The 20,194-nt window shown below is 38.2% G+C and overlaps 1 protein-coding gene across 2 annotated transcripts; it reads right to left on the reverse strand.

Moving 5' to 3' along the window:
* Positions 1-6,374: 6,374 nt before the first annotated feature.
* Positions 6,375-16,873, reverse strand: pank1b (pantothenate kinase 1b). 2 transcript variants are annotated; one of them, XM_084135832.1, is made up of 7 exons: positions 16,370-16,873; positions 14,198-14,550; positions 13,723-13,976; positions 11,636-11,812; positions 11,418-11,541; positions 10,850-10,975; positions 6,375-9,273 (listed from the first exon to the last, which is right to left on the reverse strand). In XM_084135832.1, the coding sequence occupies exons 1-7, from the start codon at positions 16,629-16,631 to the stop codon at positions 9,214-9,216; spliced, it is 1,356 nt and encodes a 451-aa protein (XP_083991958.1). In that variant the 5' UTR covers positions 16,632-16,873; the 3' UTR covers positions 6,375-9,213. The 2 variants fall into 2 exon arrangements, with proteins under 2 accessions (XP_083991958.1, XP_083991959.1); XM_084135833.1 differs by lacking the exon at positions 16,370-16,873 and adding an exon at positions 15,463-15,636.
* Between the last annotated feature and the right edge of the window lie 3,321 nt (positions 16,874-20,194).

The following is a 20,194-nucleotide window of genomic DNA, read 5'->3' on the forward strand; positions in this document are numbered from 1 at the left end:
AGTCTGCGCAGTACGCTCAGCCATCAGGAAGTGAGTGCTTCTAATTTGCTTCACTTTTCTCCGTTGAAATATCATTAAATAAAGTTGTTATTATAATAAAAAACGCATTATATTTAATTTGAGTTATTTTTAACCCTAAATACTACCAGCATTAGGTGAGATTTTTTTTTCTTGAGAAAAATGAATGCCTATCTTGTGTACCTAATATTTATCCAAATGAGTCAATATTTAATCAAATCACAAGAATTTAATTGAATTGAAATCGTGAAATTTGTGTCAATAATAAAAAACAATAAAAAAACATTGTAACATGTTGTCACTAAACCTAATAAAATTCTGTTTAATTACTAAAACGTTTTGACAATCACAATACACTTATTGTAATGCAATATTTTTTTTTTTTTACATCCACCCAATCCAAACTGGGCGATATTAACCAAAAACATAAGTCAAACCACATGTGAGATATTTACAAACTGTAATCAAAATAAAATACAAATACAGGATTTCCTTCCCCATTGCACAATAAAGCTGCACAATATGTACCAACATGTAAATGAAAAATATATATAAAATAATTTGCCTACTAGGCAAGACCTAATGCATGGATTTGTATGATACATATTCCACCACAAGACATAGGCCAAATGGACTAGTGACTAGTTTCATTTTGATAAACATGACACAATATAACTTCGTGACTACAAGAAAAGAGCTTTTACTGTTATAAAAAATGCAGATTTGTGAGCATTAGTGGAACTGAAGTTGTCTTGTCAGAATAAACACGAAACACACTTGATCATTGTCATGCGGTGAATCTGGCCAATCGTGGAACAGCTGTGTCGTCATCAGAGCTCGTGCAGCTGCTCTTGAGAAACTGCACCGGCTGAGTCAGCCATCTGCTCTCGAATCACTCTTGCGGTACTTTGATGCCATATGTCAGTCACGTCAGTCTCAAGTCGGACAAAATTTCTAAACTGCATGCACTTCTTCAAGTCAGCTGCCAATCGTTCTGTGTAGCGCTACATGAAGCCTGTTTACTGGCGCAAAGGCGGTCATGTGACCATCAGCCACATTACATGTCAGTCACATGTGATTGCAGCAATAGCACCATCCAATGATCTAATTAATTCCCTATGGACAAAATTAAGTCCTTGCCTACATTTTTCTTGTTCAAGTCAAGAAGCCATTTCACGGTCATAGGCCCTGTACCAAATGGCACACTTCAGATGCACTTTTGGTCTTGTGGACTTACAATGGCTGCCACGTGCGCATGTCTGTTAAGTCCATGAGACCGTAGGGTGTCCCATTTGTCATTTTAGGTTTCAGAAGGGTGCTTGCAAGCGCCCTCTTTGCGGTCAGTATGCGCCCTTGATGCATAGCCCTTTTGCCGAGCACACACTGGATCCCAAATGGCACAGTCTGGCCTTGTGGACCTCCTTTGAGTTCACACTTGGTGACGTCAGGAAGTGCAGACCTAAGGGGCACTGGCCTCGAGGTCCACGAGGGCATGCGAAAGTGTATTTTGGGACAGGCTTGATGACATCATGTCACCGAAAAGTCAAACAGCCACGAAACTCCTCCCCTCATTTATCTGTTTGGGCATTCGCAATGATTCCTGGGTAGGTAACTCGTGTGGAGGGTGCGAAAGTGCGGGCTTCGCCGAAGTCTGCATCGAGGGCACAAAGGCGGCACTTGCGAGCACACTTCTGAGCACTGAAATGCCGAATGGGACACCCTACTACGGACTCATACACTTGGCGACCAAGCGCAATTTAAAGGGGTCATATAATGCCATTTTTGTACAAGCTAATATGATTCTTTAGGGTCTAAATGAAAAGTTTGTAATATACTTTATTTAAAAATTCTCATTAGTATTGTAAGAAAACACTAATTTTACCTGGTCAAAAACAGCTCTGTTTTCAGCACGCCGTTTAAGTGCATGTGTCTTTAAATGATAATGAGCTTTGCTCACCCCGCCCCTCTGTTCTGTGCGTACACCGTTTGTAACACAATAACACAATAACCATAACGCGTTGTTCATTATAAACGTGGGATTCGCCACACTCATTGAGAACGTCACTCCGACACTGAGAAGCGCATTGAGAACGTCGTACATAGAAAACATGCCGTAATGTACCCTGAGTGAAAACAGCCGCATTCATCGTGAAGCGTGCAGCAAGCGATTTGCAAAGATTAATATAAATATTAATATAAAGGTTAATAAAACGTTACACTCACTTCTTCTTCTGGAGGTGCAGCAGGAACACGAATAGTTGGTACCAATCCTTTTTTCAGGAGCAGCTTCTTAGCAAAACCAGCTTTATACGGACCCTCGTTTATAAAGCAGTCTGGTGAAAATGATTTGCGCAAACATGAAAGCATTGATCGTGGTCGTGGGGAATATTCCCTTCAAAAACAAAACTCAGCCACTGCGTCTTCAGCGGTTCGGATTTAGGAACATCAAAATGACTGCTGTGTTCCTTATTACACCCAAGAACAGAACACCACAATCGCTTAGACGCCATTCTGCTCATAGACGGTGCTCCAGCATATCAACAATGACCGCGCCGGTCCGCGCGGACTATGATTGACAGCTCGCTCACGAGCGAGGGCGGGTCTGTGTTGAAACGCTGCTGTCAATCAACAATCGTGGGAGGGGCGTCGATTTTGTGACGTCACAAAATCGAACGGCTTGATTTGAGAGAGGGGAAAACATATAAGAAGATTAAAAAAAAAAACACTGGATGGATTTTTATCATTTTATGATGGTTGTGTACAGGCACTGCCAACACACATTTCAGTACAATCAACTTGTAAAAGTGCATGTACCATTATATGACCCCTTTAAAGCCACGAGACCGCGAGTCCACATGAAGTGTGCCATTTGGGATCCAGCCACTGATGCGAGCAAGTGTTTAGGGTGCCATTTGGGACAGAGCCTTATACACATCACAATAGAGTGGTGCAGGTATGACGTCACTTTGTAGGCCAATCAGCAGTTAGCACTGGTTCTCTCGACAAAAACCAAATAGTATTTCCCCATAGGCTTTTGGATTATTGCTAAAAACAAGCTCTGTGATCAACAAAAGTTTATAATACTCGTCCATTTTGTCCATCAAGGTAATTATCACAAGATGAACACAACTTTTATGAATTTTGAAGCCTAAATACAGTTGCCAGAAGTAAAAAGCTAAAGGTAGGCTATAAAACGAACCACACCACAGTGCCAAGAATTCCCAACATCACCATTACTAAGCTTCCAACAACTCTTTCTGAATTTCCCAGAACGTTTGAGTTAGAGTAGTTTATGAGAGCACAATTATGAGCATAACGATGCTGTAAAAGTGGACTGAGTTTACCTGTTCAGCATGATGACGTTTAGTCTCCTCGACAGCCTCTGTAGTCCCATTTAGCCACTTGTTAGCAACTGCCTTTTTCAAGACGCATTACAGCTTCAAAAAATCACAAGTGGAGTAACACTGATGTATTTTATGTAGCAGAATAAAACGTGAAAGTTTCTTGAGCTTGTGCTCAAGCAAAACCCCTTTCAAAAAACCCATTGACCCGATAACTCACTTCCGTGTTTTGGCCTACAAAGTGATGTTATACCTGCACCACTCTATAGGGAAGACACTTTCCGAAACTTCCATTTCATGCCTACTCCAAATAAATGATGGTTTCAGTTTGCCAGATGAGCGCTGTGGTAAAGCTTTTCCATGGAAAGACAACTAGACAATATCAGACAGCTGGATTCCCTGGCTGACCAATCAGAAATAAAGGGTTAATCCACCCCAAAAGGAAAAATTCTGTTAGCATTTACTTTTCAAACTCATAAGACTTTTGTTATTTTTAATTTAGGCTTTTATTCACACATAAACACTGATCAATGGATATACATAGAGCACATTAAATATGGTCAGTAGAAGCTCAAACACATATGCTTGACAAGCAAAAACTGTCAAGAAATGTCGGCATTTGTGTTTGACAAAGGAAAGTCCTATGGGTTTAGAACGATAGGATGGTGACAGAAATGTAGTTTGGGTAAAGTATTCTAGACAGCTAATAGTACCTATATTTCAAACAGTGTCTATATAAATTACATCCTTCCTCAGAGGAATTGGCCAGGGAGGTGCTGTCGCGAGGAGTACTAGTTCAGAGAACCAGGTCCAGGTGGGCCAATGAGAGCCAACCAATATGACCTGCTCCTCATCCTCCCTGAGGCTCACTGGGGGAAACGCATATTTGCGGAGGCCCCTTGGCCAGCTGTGCGCCAGTGCGTCTGTGCCGAGCGTGCCCTCGGTCAGGGAGTAAAACAGGCTGCAATGGGAAGAGTCGTGGGAGGCAAACAGATCTACCTGTACGTCGCCGAACTGTTACCAAATCAGCTGAACCATCTGGGGATGGAGTCTCCATTCTCCAGGAAGAGGCTGAAACCGTGAGAGTTCGTCGGCTGCACGATTCAGGTCTCCCGGGATATAAATGGCTCGAAGCGACCTCAGATGCTTCTGACTCCATATGAGGAGGTGGTGGGTGGGTTGCGACATACAGCGGGAGCGTAGACCACCTTGTTGGTTGATGTACGCTACTGTCGCGGTATTGTCTGAGCGGACTAGTACGTGTTGGTTCTTGAGCAACGCACGGAAGCGCACCTCCGGGAAGAAAGGTATTTGGGGCGGGCAGCACCCAAAAACCAATCATCCATCCACAAGCGCTCAGGACAGGGTGGAGGGTTCCACTCAAGCCCGATGCTTGCGGCTGCCTGGGAAAGCATAGCCGTCAACTCGGGATCTGACTCGGACAATGCTGGCACGCCCGAAGGCGGCAGCTCAGCCGAATCATCATCTCCCGAGGACTCCTGCCCACCTTGTGATGAAGTGATGGACACACAAAGAAACAGGGGGAACGTCCGAATACGGTCCCACAGTTTCAATCGGGACGCTCGCGGGTTGCAACACGCAAGAGGGGGGTTTGGGCTGAGGAAGAATCGTCGGCGCTTTGTTCCACACTGTCACCCTCAGGTCACCCTGGCCACCAGCCAAAGTACCACCTCTCGAGGAGGGGATAAATCAGGGTGTGGATGAGGGGACTCTCGCTCTAGTGAGGTCATTGAGTCTCGACCGCAGTGTCGCAATGGTCATGCTCCTGCAATGAGAACATGAGTCAAAGGCTACCTTAGCGTGATCTAAGCCCAAACACGCAAGGCAGCGATTGTGCCCATAAAACTGAGAAACAGTCTGACCGCAACCAGAAGTGCACGGGTGAGACATCTTTAAAAAGACGTGCCACGGGCAAGCTCTTTTGTGAGAGAGGAAAATTCTGCAGAGTGTTGAAGCGACCAGGGAGGACACACGACTGGCAGATCGCTGCACAGATCAGCAGGCAATGTGAACTCGCTGGAGATCGCCGTCACACCAACACCTGGAGAGTAGCTCATCTCGAAGAGTGAAGAGAGAAGATCTCAGAATTGCTTGTGGAGTGAAGAATGCTCTTGGCTCTGCAGCGAAAACATAACTGCATGTTGCCAGCGTGCTTCCTTATATACCCACGAGGTGGGGCAGAGTTACGCTATGCAAATTCCGCAGACCCATGGCATTTTCTTGCCATTGGCTCGTTTTGTATTCTCGAAGGTGAGATGCTTTCTAAGCAAAACCCCATTCGTCATCACGACGTAACTTGTAGTGACCACGAAAGGGAACCACTGACATTTTTGGAGATTGACTGATTTGTTGTTCTGGACATGCTGGCGCCCGGCAACCCAAATCTGCGACCTGGAAGGTCATGACGTGCCTAACTTCAGGGTCGGAGTGTCAGCTGCATAATCGATGGAGATAGGCCTCAGTCTATCTGTATATGTGTGGAAAATTACTATGTTTTACTATTTCTTAGCCAATCGGAAACTGTAACCTGAAGCAAGGACGTAGCTTAGACCTTGGTGTAGGAACTACTGTGATCTTTGTATCTGTAAGTGGGATGGCCTACGAACTCCTATGTGAGTCTTGAAGCTGACTTCTGCTGATGAAACTGCAAACTACAGTACATCTTCAGTACATCTTTTCTTTAATTTATTATAATTCTGACTCCGGGTCTTCATTCATCATATCTGGGTCTTTGACTGTAAAACCCCTTACAGTGGTATCTGCCATCATGTTGTATTAGTTTATATCTCATTCAGTCCAACACTGCTGTGCCGTGCCTGTATGTGTAAATGAGCACTGTTGGTTTGCTCTAAACTGGCAACAAATTCCGTGTAGGCATACTTGGCCAATTAAGCTGATTCTAATGCATGTTTGTGAATATCCTGTAAACTGGTGTAAGGGTTGATATTTGGATTAAATGAAAGAAAATGAATGAAAAGCCATTAGAGTTAACAATTTTCCACAATTAACACATTTATTAGATATTTACAAAATAGTTTATTGACAAATGAAGTTAGCTTTTCACATGATACAACTCAAAACCAATATAAAAATCTCTTAGTGACATTAATTTCAGAGTATTGTGATCAGTTCATTCCTTACGAGGCGCAAGTAAATTAGGGGTCCCTATACGATCAACATCAAATGTTATATCATAAGAAATACACTTAAAATTTGTGTAGTGATTCTGTTTAAGATTCATATGTCCGCTGAAACTGAAGTTAAAATAATTTTTAGCATAGAATTATACATACTCATTCAGATCACATACATCAGACAAGTTTGAGGTCATTGATGAGGGTTATTAGCATGAAATATTAACATCTAATTATCTAAAATGATACGATTTATAATTACACAATTTAGCTCTAGAAAAAGCTTATAATTCAGCTGTAATGGCGACATGCTTTCTGAAAACTGGGCATCGAACAAGTATAGTTTGGAAGAGACAGAATATATTTATGAAAGGGGAGAAAGGTTTTGTACAATTTAACATATAGCGCAAGGAATGAACATGCACTGACATTAGATCTGGTTTACAAGAACAAAACCTGATAAAAAGGCAATTTGACTACATAAGATGGAGCGATCCATCCAAGTGCCTAAGGAAATGTCACCCATGTTGAGAAATCGCTTACATGCTTTGCATTGCCCAAGTAAAAATACAATGTACCGACACATGCATTCAATCCCCCCACCCTCCACCCGCCTCTCAAAAGAAATTCAAAACACCTCAAATATACTGTTAAGGATTGATGTATACACATACAGTGACATCTGGATTTAGCATTTGCGACAATACAGAGGATACAGAGATAAAGCCTTGTCTCCATCAGTAAAAGGCACCCCATAACACTTGGAAGTTACTTTTGTGGCTCAGAGAGATGTTGGGGTGCCATTGTGCATAATCCAGACATCCAAAGACAAAATGGCACCCCACTGCATAAGGCAATTCTAAGGACTGAGCAGAGGAAGTAAAGCATGAATCAACAGATAGAAGGAAAAGACATAGAGGCAGTGCACGTAATGTGCTACAGATGTTGTCACAAGCAGCTAGAAGACACTTTAATGTCAGCACAGGTCTGTTGTTGAACATGTAGTAGGTTCAGTACATGCACAATAGGTGAATATTTTTTACAGTCAATCCTCCAATAAAAAATGCATTATGAAATTATTCTTAATGTACATTTTACTTCCTCTAAGAAGTTTTGGTCTTGCTTGCATTCATGATGATCAGCAAAAAAAAAAAATTGTAAATTACAAGCTCGAAAACTGCTTATTTTATCAGTGCTGTAAAAAATAAAGGATTTAATGTCTTGAGTACCTATTTACACTGCTGAAGCCAAATGCTAAAATGCAATTGGTAGAAAAATAATTGCTGTCATACTGTGGCTCAAAGTGAGGGAAAGACAATACATTTTTCTCTTGGAAGTGCTTATGTTTCTGATCCTACATATTTAGACAGATTATAATGACTGCAATAACTATTTTGGAATTTATGATTCCAGCTTTAGGAACATGTATTTAACATACATCTGGTTCTGAACAACCATTTTTACAGTTCACAGTCAGACCCAGCTGTACAGTATTAATACAGAGAGTTAAAAGGTGTTTAGGCATAAAGTTAGAGATGCTCATGTTGATACATGAGAAAAAAAAAAAGGCAAAATATTTTCATTAATAGACAACGTTTAAGCTGAAAATGTTTAAAGGATGAAGGCATTTGCGAGGAGGTTTGACAGTAAATATAAGTCTCGGTTAGCAGTCTCTAATGAAACTTGCATAATGGCATGAATATGACGAGATGGTTTGTGCAAATGTTAAATTAAATAAAAAAACAAAAAACATTATATACTACAGTGTATATACACAGGGTAAACTGTTAACACATTCAGATCAGAGAAATATTGGCATTAGGGACTGTAAAACCAAATAAAATTCATCACGGTAAGAAAGGACTTACTGAATGTAGTGAACTATGAAAATTCTCCATCTGATGAAGATACTGTGTTTTCCAGTCAATATTGACAATTTGGTCCCAACACAATCAGTGTCAGCTCAGGTGCATATGATCACTGTTCATTAGACAGACCAGTTAAAAGGAGGTAAAGATATCTTAGAAACTACAGCTACTCATGTCAACAATCCACTAATCGTACAAGGCCCAATGAAGATAAAACAGGTCTACCTGACGATTTTTTGCTAATTCTGTAAGTAATTGAAAAAGTACTGAAATTCAATTGTCAATTGCTGTATTAAAAAGATGTTAGAATTTTTAACTTGGACTCACGCTTTAGTGTCCAAAATGATTTTACGCTTAATAATACAACTTAGCATTTTTAATGTAATACAGATATGATGAATGCTCATATGTGACTAGAACAGGGGGAGAAAAGTCCCATAACACTCACCTCCAAACCCTTTTCATATGTTACAATTATTTTCATAAAGCTCACAAACTGGATGTAGAGGGAGTATACAGGCATTATATTTAGTGTCCTAAATCATCATCTAATCAAAATATCAATACACGGCAAAGCCAAAGCTGTGCTGGATTTATAGAAGTGGAAATGAGGCACACTTAACATGAAGTGCAGCTCATCACACACTGAAAGTGCGTTGTTGTTGCGTCTTTTCCTCTTGGTCACCTGCTTTTGTCACAAGCATAGACGGGCCAACGTGTCGATGATTTGAAGGGAAACTCGGATCATATTATTAAATGGCTTTTCCTTATTAGGGGATGTGGCTTTCCTGAAATCTTACAGCAGCTTCTGGTTTGGGTTTCTTCAGTGTCTCAGGAGTCTTCAGTCATCTTCAGTAGCTCTAGGAAGGCACCAACAGCTCCAAAATATCCCTGTGGAACAGAAGCAGAGCATTCTATTATATTTCCATACATGCTCATTTCATATGATGTGGCATCTGTTAAGGCCTAAGATCAATTGATGGCTGATATTTTAAATACTCTATATACAATATTAATTTAGTTTGGAAAGAAATTAATAGTTTAATTCAGCAAGGATACATTGAATTGATGAAAAGTGACAGTAAAGACATTTATAATGTTACTAAAGATTTCTATTTGACGTCAATGCTTCTCTTTTTTTTATAAAATAATCCTGAAAAGGTATCATGGTTTCTACAAAAATAAAAATCAACATTGATAATAATAAGAAAAGCTTCTTGAGCACCAAATTAGCATATTATAAGTTTTTCTGAAGGATCATGTGAGACAATTCAGGTTTGCCACCACAATAATAAATTACAACTTAAAATGTGTCTAATTTTTTTTATTGTAATAACATTTCACAATATTACAGTTTTACTGTACTTTTAATCAAGTAAGTGCAGCCTTTGTTAGCATAAGAGAAAATATTAAAAACATTCTAAAAATACATTTAAATTATAGTGTATATAAAATATAGAATTTAATAATATCTTATGAGACATACATAACATAGCTGAACCTAAATGGGTTATTTTACATAATATTTTCTTAAAGTGCACAATATTTGACAGCAGAAATCAACATTATCCATTGACAGTAGATTTTGGGTAGATTTTGGATCTTTTGGACACAAGGGGGAGCTAAAAGTCCCGTTAATCAGCAAAGCAGTCACGCAGCGACAAGCACAGACTATTGCAGGAGAGGAAAGACAGGTAAGTTCATATATTCAAATTAACCTTTATTATATACCTATATATTACTCATGACGGCTACTCATCTGTTGTTGTTTTTTATTTTATAAATCCTAATGCAAAAGGTGCTCATTTTCATCGTAATCCCTAATATTAAAATACTCATTCATCTTTAGTAACACATTTCACTGTTATTTACCATCTTTTCTGGTCTCATTTTCTTCACCTGTACCTATATCTGAATAACGGGACTGAAATGTACAATGTGAAAAAACTAGAACATCTTGTTATAATCAATGAATCTGCCTACATGTCTATTAAAAATGTTGGAGTAAATATATTGAAATTAACTTCTAAGTGAGGAGTTGTGACTCAAAGAGAAGTTACATCAGCAAAATTACATTTCTGACTTTTACGGAATATTCAACTAATTTTTATATTTCAATATTTTTGTCCAGTCTTTAAAGACTTCAAATTTTAAATGTGTATGAAAATTAACTAAAAGCCACAAAACTCAAATTCTGATTTCGTGGGGTGTTTCAAAGCATCTAATTTTCATTTATAATCTATAATGTCTCCACTATAAATAATCTCATGTGTATCAAAACATTGTTAATAATATGTGTGTGCTTATTGGCTGATTCCAAGAGTAATAAAATGCCATATACTGGCTTGGCTGATACATTGATTGAACACTATTGAGAATGTTACGTTAAGTCTTTATTAATGAAACTAATTTTAGCATTGACAGGGAATTAAAATGATTTTTTTTTTTTTTTTAAGTGTTTACTTACTTCATGTTCTAAGAAAAGGGCTTTCAGTTGACCGTTAGACCAGAAGTCCATGGCATAAGCTAGCAGCTTAGTTGATACAGTGTTGATCCGAAGGAAATTCCCAACAAAAACCACTTTATCGATATTCTGGAGGATATAAAAAACAAAAACAGACAGTCAGAATAAACAGTGATACTGTTCCAAACTTGAATTTGATGAAGACAAAACAGGAAATATCCACATTACACATGTTGACTTTTACACCAGAGTATTTTAGGGGGGAAAAAAAGTTCATCCATCTTGTGGCTGTTCCGTGTGCTGTGATAGCCCTGTACAATGCTGCTTGATCTCCATGCCACAAGACAACACTGTAAAGAAGCTCAGAGCACACAGAGTTCAGGCCCATCTTTAGTACCACAGACTTGGTCTTGATATTGTTTGTGTCATGGGGTAATGCCCATTGAATTAAACTTATGCATTTTTAATAAAACAAAATCAATCTATGTGGCTGGAAGCCTGGAAATATGGATAGAAACCGTTATTAAACATGATAAGTGAGCTTTTGCATTAAGAGAAAATGTTTTCAAACCTCGTTCACTGCACACATGCGGGCGATGGAGCCGATGTTGTTTGTGATGGTGACAAGAGTGGCCCTGGCCAGGTCCTCTTTACTTATACTATCACGTTTTTCCTTGCTCATCATATGACCAAAACTAACAAATTAAAGAAAAAAAAGAAGTGTAAAGATTTTTTTTAATCACAAATATGATCATTTTTACAAATGAATGCTGGCAAATCTGTCTGTACCTGGATGCAACGGCAGAACCCTGGAGACCGAAGCGTTCATAATCGCCACCGTAAATGTCCTTCACAAGTTTGTCCACATTTGTGCTGTCCCCTTTAGCTGCCATCTCTAAGGCTTCCTCAAATGTATCACAGCCGGTCAGCAAGCAACACAGGCCTAGAAACGTACCACCTCCTAAACTGAATCACAACCAATGAAGCAAATGAATGTCAGAGTATTTAAAGATTGTTGCATTGTAACAAATGTAACAATTTTCATTACAAAATAACATCCACAACAACAAATTCATAATTTATCATTAATAATTTATTTTTTACTTTACAGTTAAAGGAATAGTTCACTAAAAAAACCTGTATGCATTTCTTTCTTGTGCTGAACACAAAAGAAGACATTTTGAATGTTGGTAACCAAACAGTTGAAGGACCCCATTGACATCCATAATATTTTTTTCCTACCATGGAAGTCAATGGGGTCCATCAACTGTTTGGTTACAGACATTCTTCAAAATATCTTCCTTTGTGTTCAGCAGAAGAAAGAAATTCATACAGGTTTGAAACAACTTGAGGGTGAGTAAATGATGACAGAATTTTCATTTTTATGTGAACTATTCCTTTAAAGCTGCATTATGTACTGTCATGTGGCGTCCTTTCATAAATTATCTTCAAAACCAAGTATAACTGTAAGTGGAAGAATGATGCTGGTGTCAGGTTTTGCTTATGATTTACTGATCTTATTCTCTTTTTTCTTTCTTTATATGTACACAATGTATTTATGTATGCTGTGTTGTTGGGTGTGTTGATGTGTGAATATGTTTGTTGCTGATTGTTGTTTAAAAAAATACAAATAAAAAGTGACATTTAAGACATTTGTAATGTAAAAAAAGAAAAAAAAAGCTGCACTATGGAACTTTAGCCTCTTTATCGCCATCTGTGGTTGAAACATAAAATTGCAAGGGGGGTTTTGATGTTGTTGTTGTTCATTTGATACTGTGGCCATGAATTTAGAATTTGTTCCCACAACTTATTTATTAATGTCCACAATATCTAAATTCTTTCTTTTGTTTTAGTTAAATCGTTAACACAATTTAAATTAAACAATGGAAAAAATTAGTACAACATGGCTATGATTTAAAGGGATATTTCACCCAAAACTGAAAATTCCGTCAACATTTACTCGCCCTCATGTCTTTCCAAACCCGTAAGACTTTCGTTTATCTTGAGGTTCATTCTCGTGTGTTACGCAGCACGTTTGTGCTTCCACAAGAACCAATGAAGTTTGTTCCTGCACGTCATGCAAGTACGGTTGAGCTTCTGTTTATGTTCGCCGATCAATGTTTATCTGTGAATAAAAGCCTAAATTCAATCAGTTCATCATATGTGTGATATGTGATCGTCAAAGTGATCGTGATCACATCAAAGTGATCGTGTCTCTTCAGAAAATTTGGACTAAACCACTCAATTCATATGGATTCGTTTTACGATCTCTTTATGAACTTTTTGAAGCATCAATGTGGTAGTCACGTAGCTGTCATTGTAGGGACAGAAATCTCTCAGATTTTATAAAAAATATCTTAATTTGTGTTCCAAAGATGAACGAAAGTCTTTTGGACTAGAACGCTAAATTCATATGGATTAGTTTTACAATCTCTTTATGAACTTTTTGAAGCGTCAATGTGGTAGTTGCGTAGCTGTCAATGGAGGGACAGAAATTTCTCAGATTTCATTTAAAATATCTTCATTTGTGTTCAGTAGATGAATGAAAGTCTTACGGGTTTGGAACGACATGAGGGTGATTATTTTGGGTGAATAACCCTTTAACTAAAATGACAAAACAAATTTACAAGTAAAAAACATGTCTCCGTACTTTGGCAATGCACTTCTGTGGGAATAAATATGATGGTTTGAGGTTTATCTATGGTTCTGAAATAACATATCTGATAAAAATGTCATCAAGTCAGGAAGTAAAATATCTGCCGCTGTAGTAGCCAGATCTTCTTTTCTTACGCAAGTCACGTATACAAGCAAGGACAAGTGACATAAACCTGAAATGAACACCTTAGCTACATGAAAAAGATGATGCAGGAATTCACCTAGTGCCCGTGACCCGCTTGTAATCATCCTTGGAGTAGACGGCCAGGATGCTAACCCCCGAGCCAATGTTTACCAGCAACATAGGGAAGGGGTTCTCCAGGCTAAATGGCCTCTTGACACAGTTTTCAGGGTCAGAGGGATTTAGGAAAAAATAACACTCTGGATGGCCATTGAACCCGACTGAGTCAACATACAGCAGACCATGAATAAGACAGTCCAGTTCATCCAGCTTCTGCAGCTCCAAACTAGCCACCTGTGGGAACAAATAATGACACAATCATATATGTGAAAGGGCGTATCCGATGTTAGCAATTTCTTGTCCTGATAACAGTAATAGGATAAGTGGCAGCATGATAACCAGTCATTGTCGACAAAACACTAGCCTGGCACGGTTCAACATATTTTTCGCATTCAATCTTTTGCGAATATTATAAAATCCATTATTATGTTGCCATTCCTCTGTGGATCATGTACCGTTCTGAAGTCTTCCTCAAACTTGTAAGCGCCCCCACCCGTGGCGCACAGCGTGGTGTGCAGGCTGGAGAAGTTCTTGTCTTGGCCCATTTGGATGAAGCGGTGCATGTCTTGAGTGGGGAACCGAATGAAGTGCAGGTTGCCTTTGCGGCCACACATGGTGAGGTTCTTCAACTCCAGGTGAACGTCACGGATACCCGTGTTTCCATAGGCTACGTTGGAGGTTAGGTAGCGGCGGATGCTCTTCAGGCTCTCCACTTCCTCTTGTTCTTCTTCAGCAGCGATGTCCTTGGGCTCAAAGTAAACCAGCTTTACCAGGGTGCCTCCGATATCCATTCCAAACCATGGAAAGGCTGAAAACAAGTTTTAGAAAGGGAAATGTCAATATTCTTTCCAAACACAGCATAACCTGAATATTTCTGTGTGGTATCAATTGGTGTGAAATGGGACTCAAAAAAGTGATGTTGGATTATTGGCAATACTTGAATAATTTTTTCAATGTTTTTACGATTTTAGTTATAGTATATTAGTATATAAGTATATTAATGATACTGTCTGATTGCAAATTACTATGACTACTTTGGCAGAGGGAAAAAATAGATTATTTTGGTCTATTCACACTGTGGCTTGTGGAGCCTTTTGTTGCCATGGTAACAGCAGTTTCAAAGAGATTGCCTAGCTATTCAGAGAAACATCCTGTCTTTAAAATAAAAGTTACCCATCTCACACAATCTTTCCAGCATAAAAGTATATCTTAAAAAAACCTTACTTATATAACCACAGTATTTCTTTTAGTAACCTTAGTGAATCAGTGAAATGTTTTTTTTTTATTGTTTGAGAGAAAGCAGTTTCTTATGTCATTGATTAGTTAAGGCAGTCTGCGTTTAGATCATTGATGATAATGTAGCTGGCAGACATACATGTGGGTGAAAGGTGTGTGTACTCCTTGTCTCAGAGAGCAAAGTACTCCAAAGTCACCAAGAACACAGTGACATTACAGCAGATAGTGCACAAAAAGTGAGGTTACAGCAGTTTACAATATTTTATACATATTTTAAAACAATATTGAATATCAACAACGCATAACTATATACTTATACTAGCTATGAATGCATTACTGTTACTGCAACTACTTGATTAGTAGGTTTGACAGTAAACTTCAAAAAGATGCAAAAATCTAATCATAAAAAGGTTTTTTTTTTTTTTTTTTATGTTTTTACTGTCTCGTACTGATGTCATTGATTACATATCATGCAGGACCTTACCTTGCTTTTTCACAATTAGTTTCATACTTTCAGGTGAGACAGACAGGATTATGCAGACAGCAATGAAGCACGCAACGATCTAATCAATATATGAATATATCATTCAAATGCAGCTGTCAGAAGAATAAATGTGTTCATGTTAGCTGGCAGGTGTGCTATTGCCTTTTTATGTTTATTTGACAAGAACTGTAAAGTCTGCAAGCTCATACGGAGCGATTTCCCCACCCCGTTGTGTGATACTTCCCTCTCATTGGCTGATCAAGTATGCCTTTCATATCTGGCGTGTTTTGGCCACACCCCCTGTTACTGATCTGGCCAATGGAATCCTCACAGCAAACATCACATTGATTTCACAACACTAAATAACCCGGTCTTTCAGAAATACATAAACCTCTTAATACAGGGGAATTTGAAATCTGTATACATTTTAAGCTATTTCTCTTTTAAATGATCCTCTTGTTGTTGTTGTTGTTTTAATTGCGAAGAAAACAATAAAATTGGTTCATTACTTCCGGGACTTCATGACACTGAACAGGCTCTCATTTTCAGGATCTTGATACAAATATGAATAAAAACGTAATGCGAAAAAGTCTGATTCATCGTTACAAACACTTTAGTCAAACAGTTAGAAAATAAATTTTACATTTTAACGTAGGCTACATTAACGTTAAGATAACATTTATTTATCATGAAGATACGAAAAATGAATGCGTCGATTAAATTAAAATAAATAAAGAAAAGTTTTATGCCCCGGAATCGTTTTTAGTTGCTTAAATTATAGATTTTAAAATAAAAAATAAATAAACCATACCTCAAAAATATTTATTTACTGTATGTCTATGTTGTGTTAATTGTCAATGTTCCGTTTAAGTTACAATTTAATATGAACGTGAAAAATCCGACTTACGTGGTCTGTTCTTCTTTCCCGAATCCACGCGTCTCCTGAGTTTGCAGCGCTTGGCAGGCGAACCATTGTTGTGTACATCCTGATGAAGATGGTGGAAATTTTCAATACCATTATGGCCACCGCTACTGTCACTAGCACCCAGACCACCTCCGCTAGACGAAATACAGTCCCCGTTACCGGACTGCGGGGTGTGAAATCCGTTCACTGAACCGTTCGTGTAGTGCGTCGTTCCGTTTTGATCGGATGTTTCAGCATTTTCCATTATTTACGTAGCAAGTGTAAACGCTCGGAAGACAGATGCGTATAGCGACTCGACGTTTCGAAGGCGCTTCAAAATGTAGGCTACAATTGTTTTATCGGAATTCTACATAAATGCTGATGTGTTGTAAAGAGATGAAGACAATAGATAGGTCTTCAACATCTTATTCGAGGTCACTGTCGGTCATTTCTTCTTTACACGCTGTATGGCTGTTTCCGAGTCAAACAGCCGGTACATGCGACGTCACTAAGGAAAATGCCTCTCCCTCTGCTGAAACGTCATGTTTCAGAGCCGCCTACTTACATGTAGCATAGGCTACTATTTGCTAATGTATCATACAGCAGGCATTTAAAAGCTGACAAAGCGTTCGGGAATTATCAAAAAGAGCAAGGTTTGGATATCAGTCTTCAACTGGGCCACTATAACAGAAGTGAATATGAAATTAATTATTCGCAATTCCCACATAAGTAGAAAGCCAAAAAAAAGTTTGCGGTCAGTATCACCATGCAAAAAAATTCAAATAACTTCTACCTACCTATATTCAGTTTACCATGCTGTATAAAGGAATCGTTGAGAAAACCTAAAAAAATCTGCATAACGCAATGCATTCAGATTTTTAGGTTCTCTCAACTATTGTCTTAAAAATATCCCAAGTAGCCTACTTTGTCAATTGGAATTTGTTCATTCATTACAAGCAAAATGCCTAATGCAAGCTATACATTTATAGCATACATAATGGCAACAACAGACTTCATGTTCAAAAAATTAAATAACACAAATTGAGCTAGCCTATAGGCATATATTTTCGTAGATATATATATATATATATATATATATATATATATAGCAAAAATATTTAAAGGTTGTACATAGACCTCAACGCCTGACATACAAAATGCAAGGACAATAAACAAATGTAAAAAGATGAGCTCTTCACTTCATAAAACAACAAATAACTAACAATAATGACAAAACAAAAGTTTAAAAAAGGCCAGAAAACAGAGAAACAATAATCCCACAACAGTAACTGCTCAATTTTGAATGATAGTGCATGCTGGGAACTCAATATTGTTAAATTTACATTTTGGGGAATTCTATTGGTCTAACATGGGTTTTTTCTTAGTATTTAGCATGTAAAATGCACATTTTGCTCACCAGCATGAAATGTAAATCAATTGTTGTTCCGTCTTAAAGGTCCCGTATTATGCCCCTTTTCACAAGATGTAAAATAAGTCTCTTATGTCCCCAGAGAGTGTATGTGAAGTTTCAGCTCAAAATACCCAACAGATCATTTTTTACAGCATGTTTAAATTGTCATTTTTTGGGGCTCAGAAAAACGCGCTGTTTTAGCGTGTGCCCTTTAAATGCAAATAAGCTGCTACTGGACGACCCAGGGGGCGGAGCTTCATGAGCTCGCGCTCAGTCTCTCAGGACAATTTCATTTCACGGAATGATGATAATATCAGAAACTCTCAGTAACGGTGTTCATTTCGAGTCGGACAATAATGCCTACAGAGTCAGAGTGCTGCACTCTAAAAACTATTACTGGGATAAACTTAATTTTATTGGTGAAACATTTTTACACTTAAAAATATTGAGTACATTTTAAAGCTGTGAAATCAATGAAATATAATGTATGAATTGAGTAAATTCAAGTAAAAAATTAAGTAAATCTGAGTAACTGCATCTGGTAGGCTACGTTAACAAATAAAAATGAGTAGAAATAATTTAACATTTAAACATTTAAAAAACAATATTTATGAGTAATATTAACTGTTTTTATTTATGAGTAATATTAACTTTTTTTAATTGTCTCTAAACCTTTGTAAAATAGTAGCCTATTCCATACAACCAGTACGTTACGTTACATGACTTGGCCTTTATTGTCGATGAGTACAGCAATACAGCATATTTTACACTGTTTTTAACACATACAATATTGCCTACATGTAAACTCATAAAAAAAAAAAAAACATTTTAGAAGTAAAAATTAAACATTTAAACATTCAGGTAGCCTAATTCAAGTGTAATCAATCGGTCTGTTATCCAATTTCCACCGGATCAGCGCTGGTTCTCGAGCCGGAGATGGACTCGCGCTCTGCGGGTGAACTTTGAACTTCATCCCGCCGTCCTGCGTTTCACTCACAGCCGAAAGATACTGCGAGCGACTGACTCCATAACCTGCCAATAAACAAACAGTGCACAGTTCTGAGGACATTTTATCATCCAAATTAATTATATTATCATTAGGAATAAAGTCGTGCGTTTATGCAAGGCGTTTCAATCACGCGAAAAGACAGGCGCGACTCTCGTTTAGGTGTCGAATTACGCCTCTGTATGTTGTTTTGCATGAAATAAAATGATTTAAAGCACAGTAATGATTTTATAGATAAAAATAAAATATACACAAACCTGAATTTCACAGAGGAAATGCACCAAATCTGCGACGCTGAGAAGAGGACTGTTGTTCTGGACTGGAGAGTTCAAACAGCCCGCGCTCACTCAACCAACCGTGTCGTCACGTCAGAGGGTGGGGGAGGGGTGCTTTGTTTTAATTGAGTAATAGGCCACGTCCACACGAAGCCGGTGCGTTCCCGATCCGATTTTTTTTTTCCTCGTTCTAAAAAAAAATTCCGTAAACACGGCGTCGTCTCAGGAAATATCTGCGTACACACGAAACCACTGAAACCGACTGAAAACGGTGTAGTATATATGCCAGACCAGTATGGGGCGCTGTAATTCTGACACAGAGATACACTATACACGGAGAAGAAGACTTTGAGCATGCGCATAACCTTGCGCGCTGTATACGAACCAAGAAGAAGAGGACGAAGATTATCGCTTGTTGCTCACCACAGTTGCAGTGAAGCAATATATTTTGCTGTAATAAAGTTAGTAGGCTTAGTAGCTTCTGCAGCACGAACACAATCATGTAAGTCCGCCATTATTTTTGTTGCTGTTACGCGTGACACAGACGACACGTGATGTGATGACATCATCGTTTCACAAAATATACGGATTGGCTGTACACACGAAACCGCAAGGGTGTCGTTTTCAGATTTATCCACTTTGGGACCCGGTTTCAAAAAATAGCGGTTTCAGTCTCCCAAAACGCCGGATCCGTGTGGACGAAACGCCAATACGATAAAAAATGTATACGTATACAGCGAAACGCGTCTCCGTGTGGACGGGCCCTTACTCAATTTCTTAAGAGTGTTAAATATATTAATAATATTGATTTGAATTAAGTAATATTTTTGTTTCTTGAAACAGATCAGTTTAATTCAACATTCTCAAATATTTTTTATAACATTTTTTACAAATATATTAAAGGTATAGCGGAGGATTTTTTACTTCCGGGTGGATCACCTATACTATTGGTCCTCCTAATTGTCAATCATTCTGGTGAATCAATCAAACTTATTCAAAAAGTGGAGAGGGCGGGTCTTATCTAAAATTCAGAAAGATCCTCCACTATACCTTTAAGTATATTATAAAGAAATTATTGGTTTGTAAAATACTAAATCATTTTATTGAAAAAAACTTAAATATATCTGTAAATTTTA

Source organism: Abramis brama, assembly GCF_963993115.1.
Source record: "Abramis brama genome assembly, chromosome: 14".
Classification (NCBI taxonomy): domain Eukaryota; kingdom Metazoa; phylum Chordata; class Actinopteri; order Cypriniformes; family Leuciscidae; genus Abramis; species Abramis brama.

Excerpts from the sequence above, each read along its gene's own strand:
- pank1b (XM_084135832.1), bottom strand. The coding sequence starts at position 16,631 with ATGGAAAATGCTGAAACATCCGATCAAAACGGAACGACGCACTACACG. Across the intron at positions 13,977-14,197 it reads TTGAGGAAGACTTCAGAACG|GTGGCTAGTTTGGAGCTGCA; the intron begins GTACATGATCCA and ends TTGTTCCCACAG. Across the intron at positions 11,542-11,635 it reads GGTTCTGCCGTTGCATCCAG|TTTTGGTCATATGATGAGCA; the intron begins GTACAGACAGAT and ends TTAATTTGTTAG.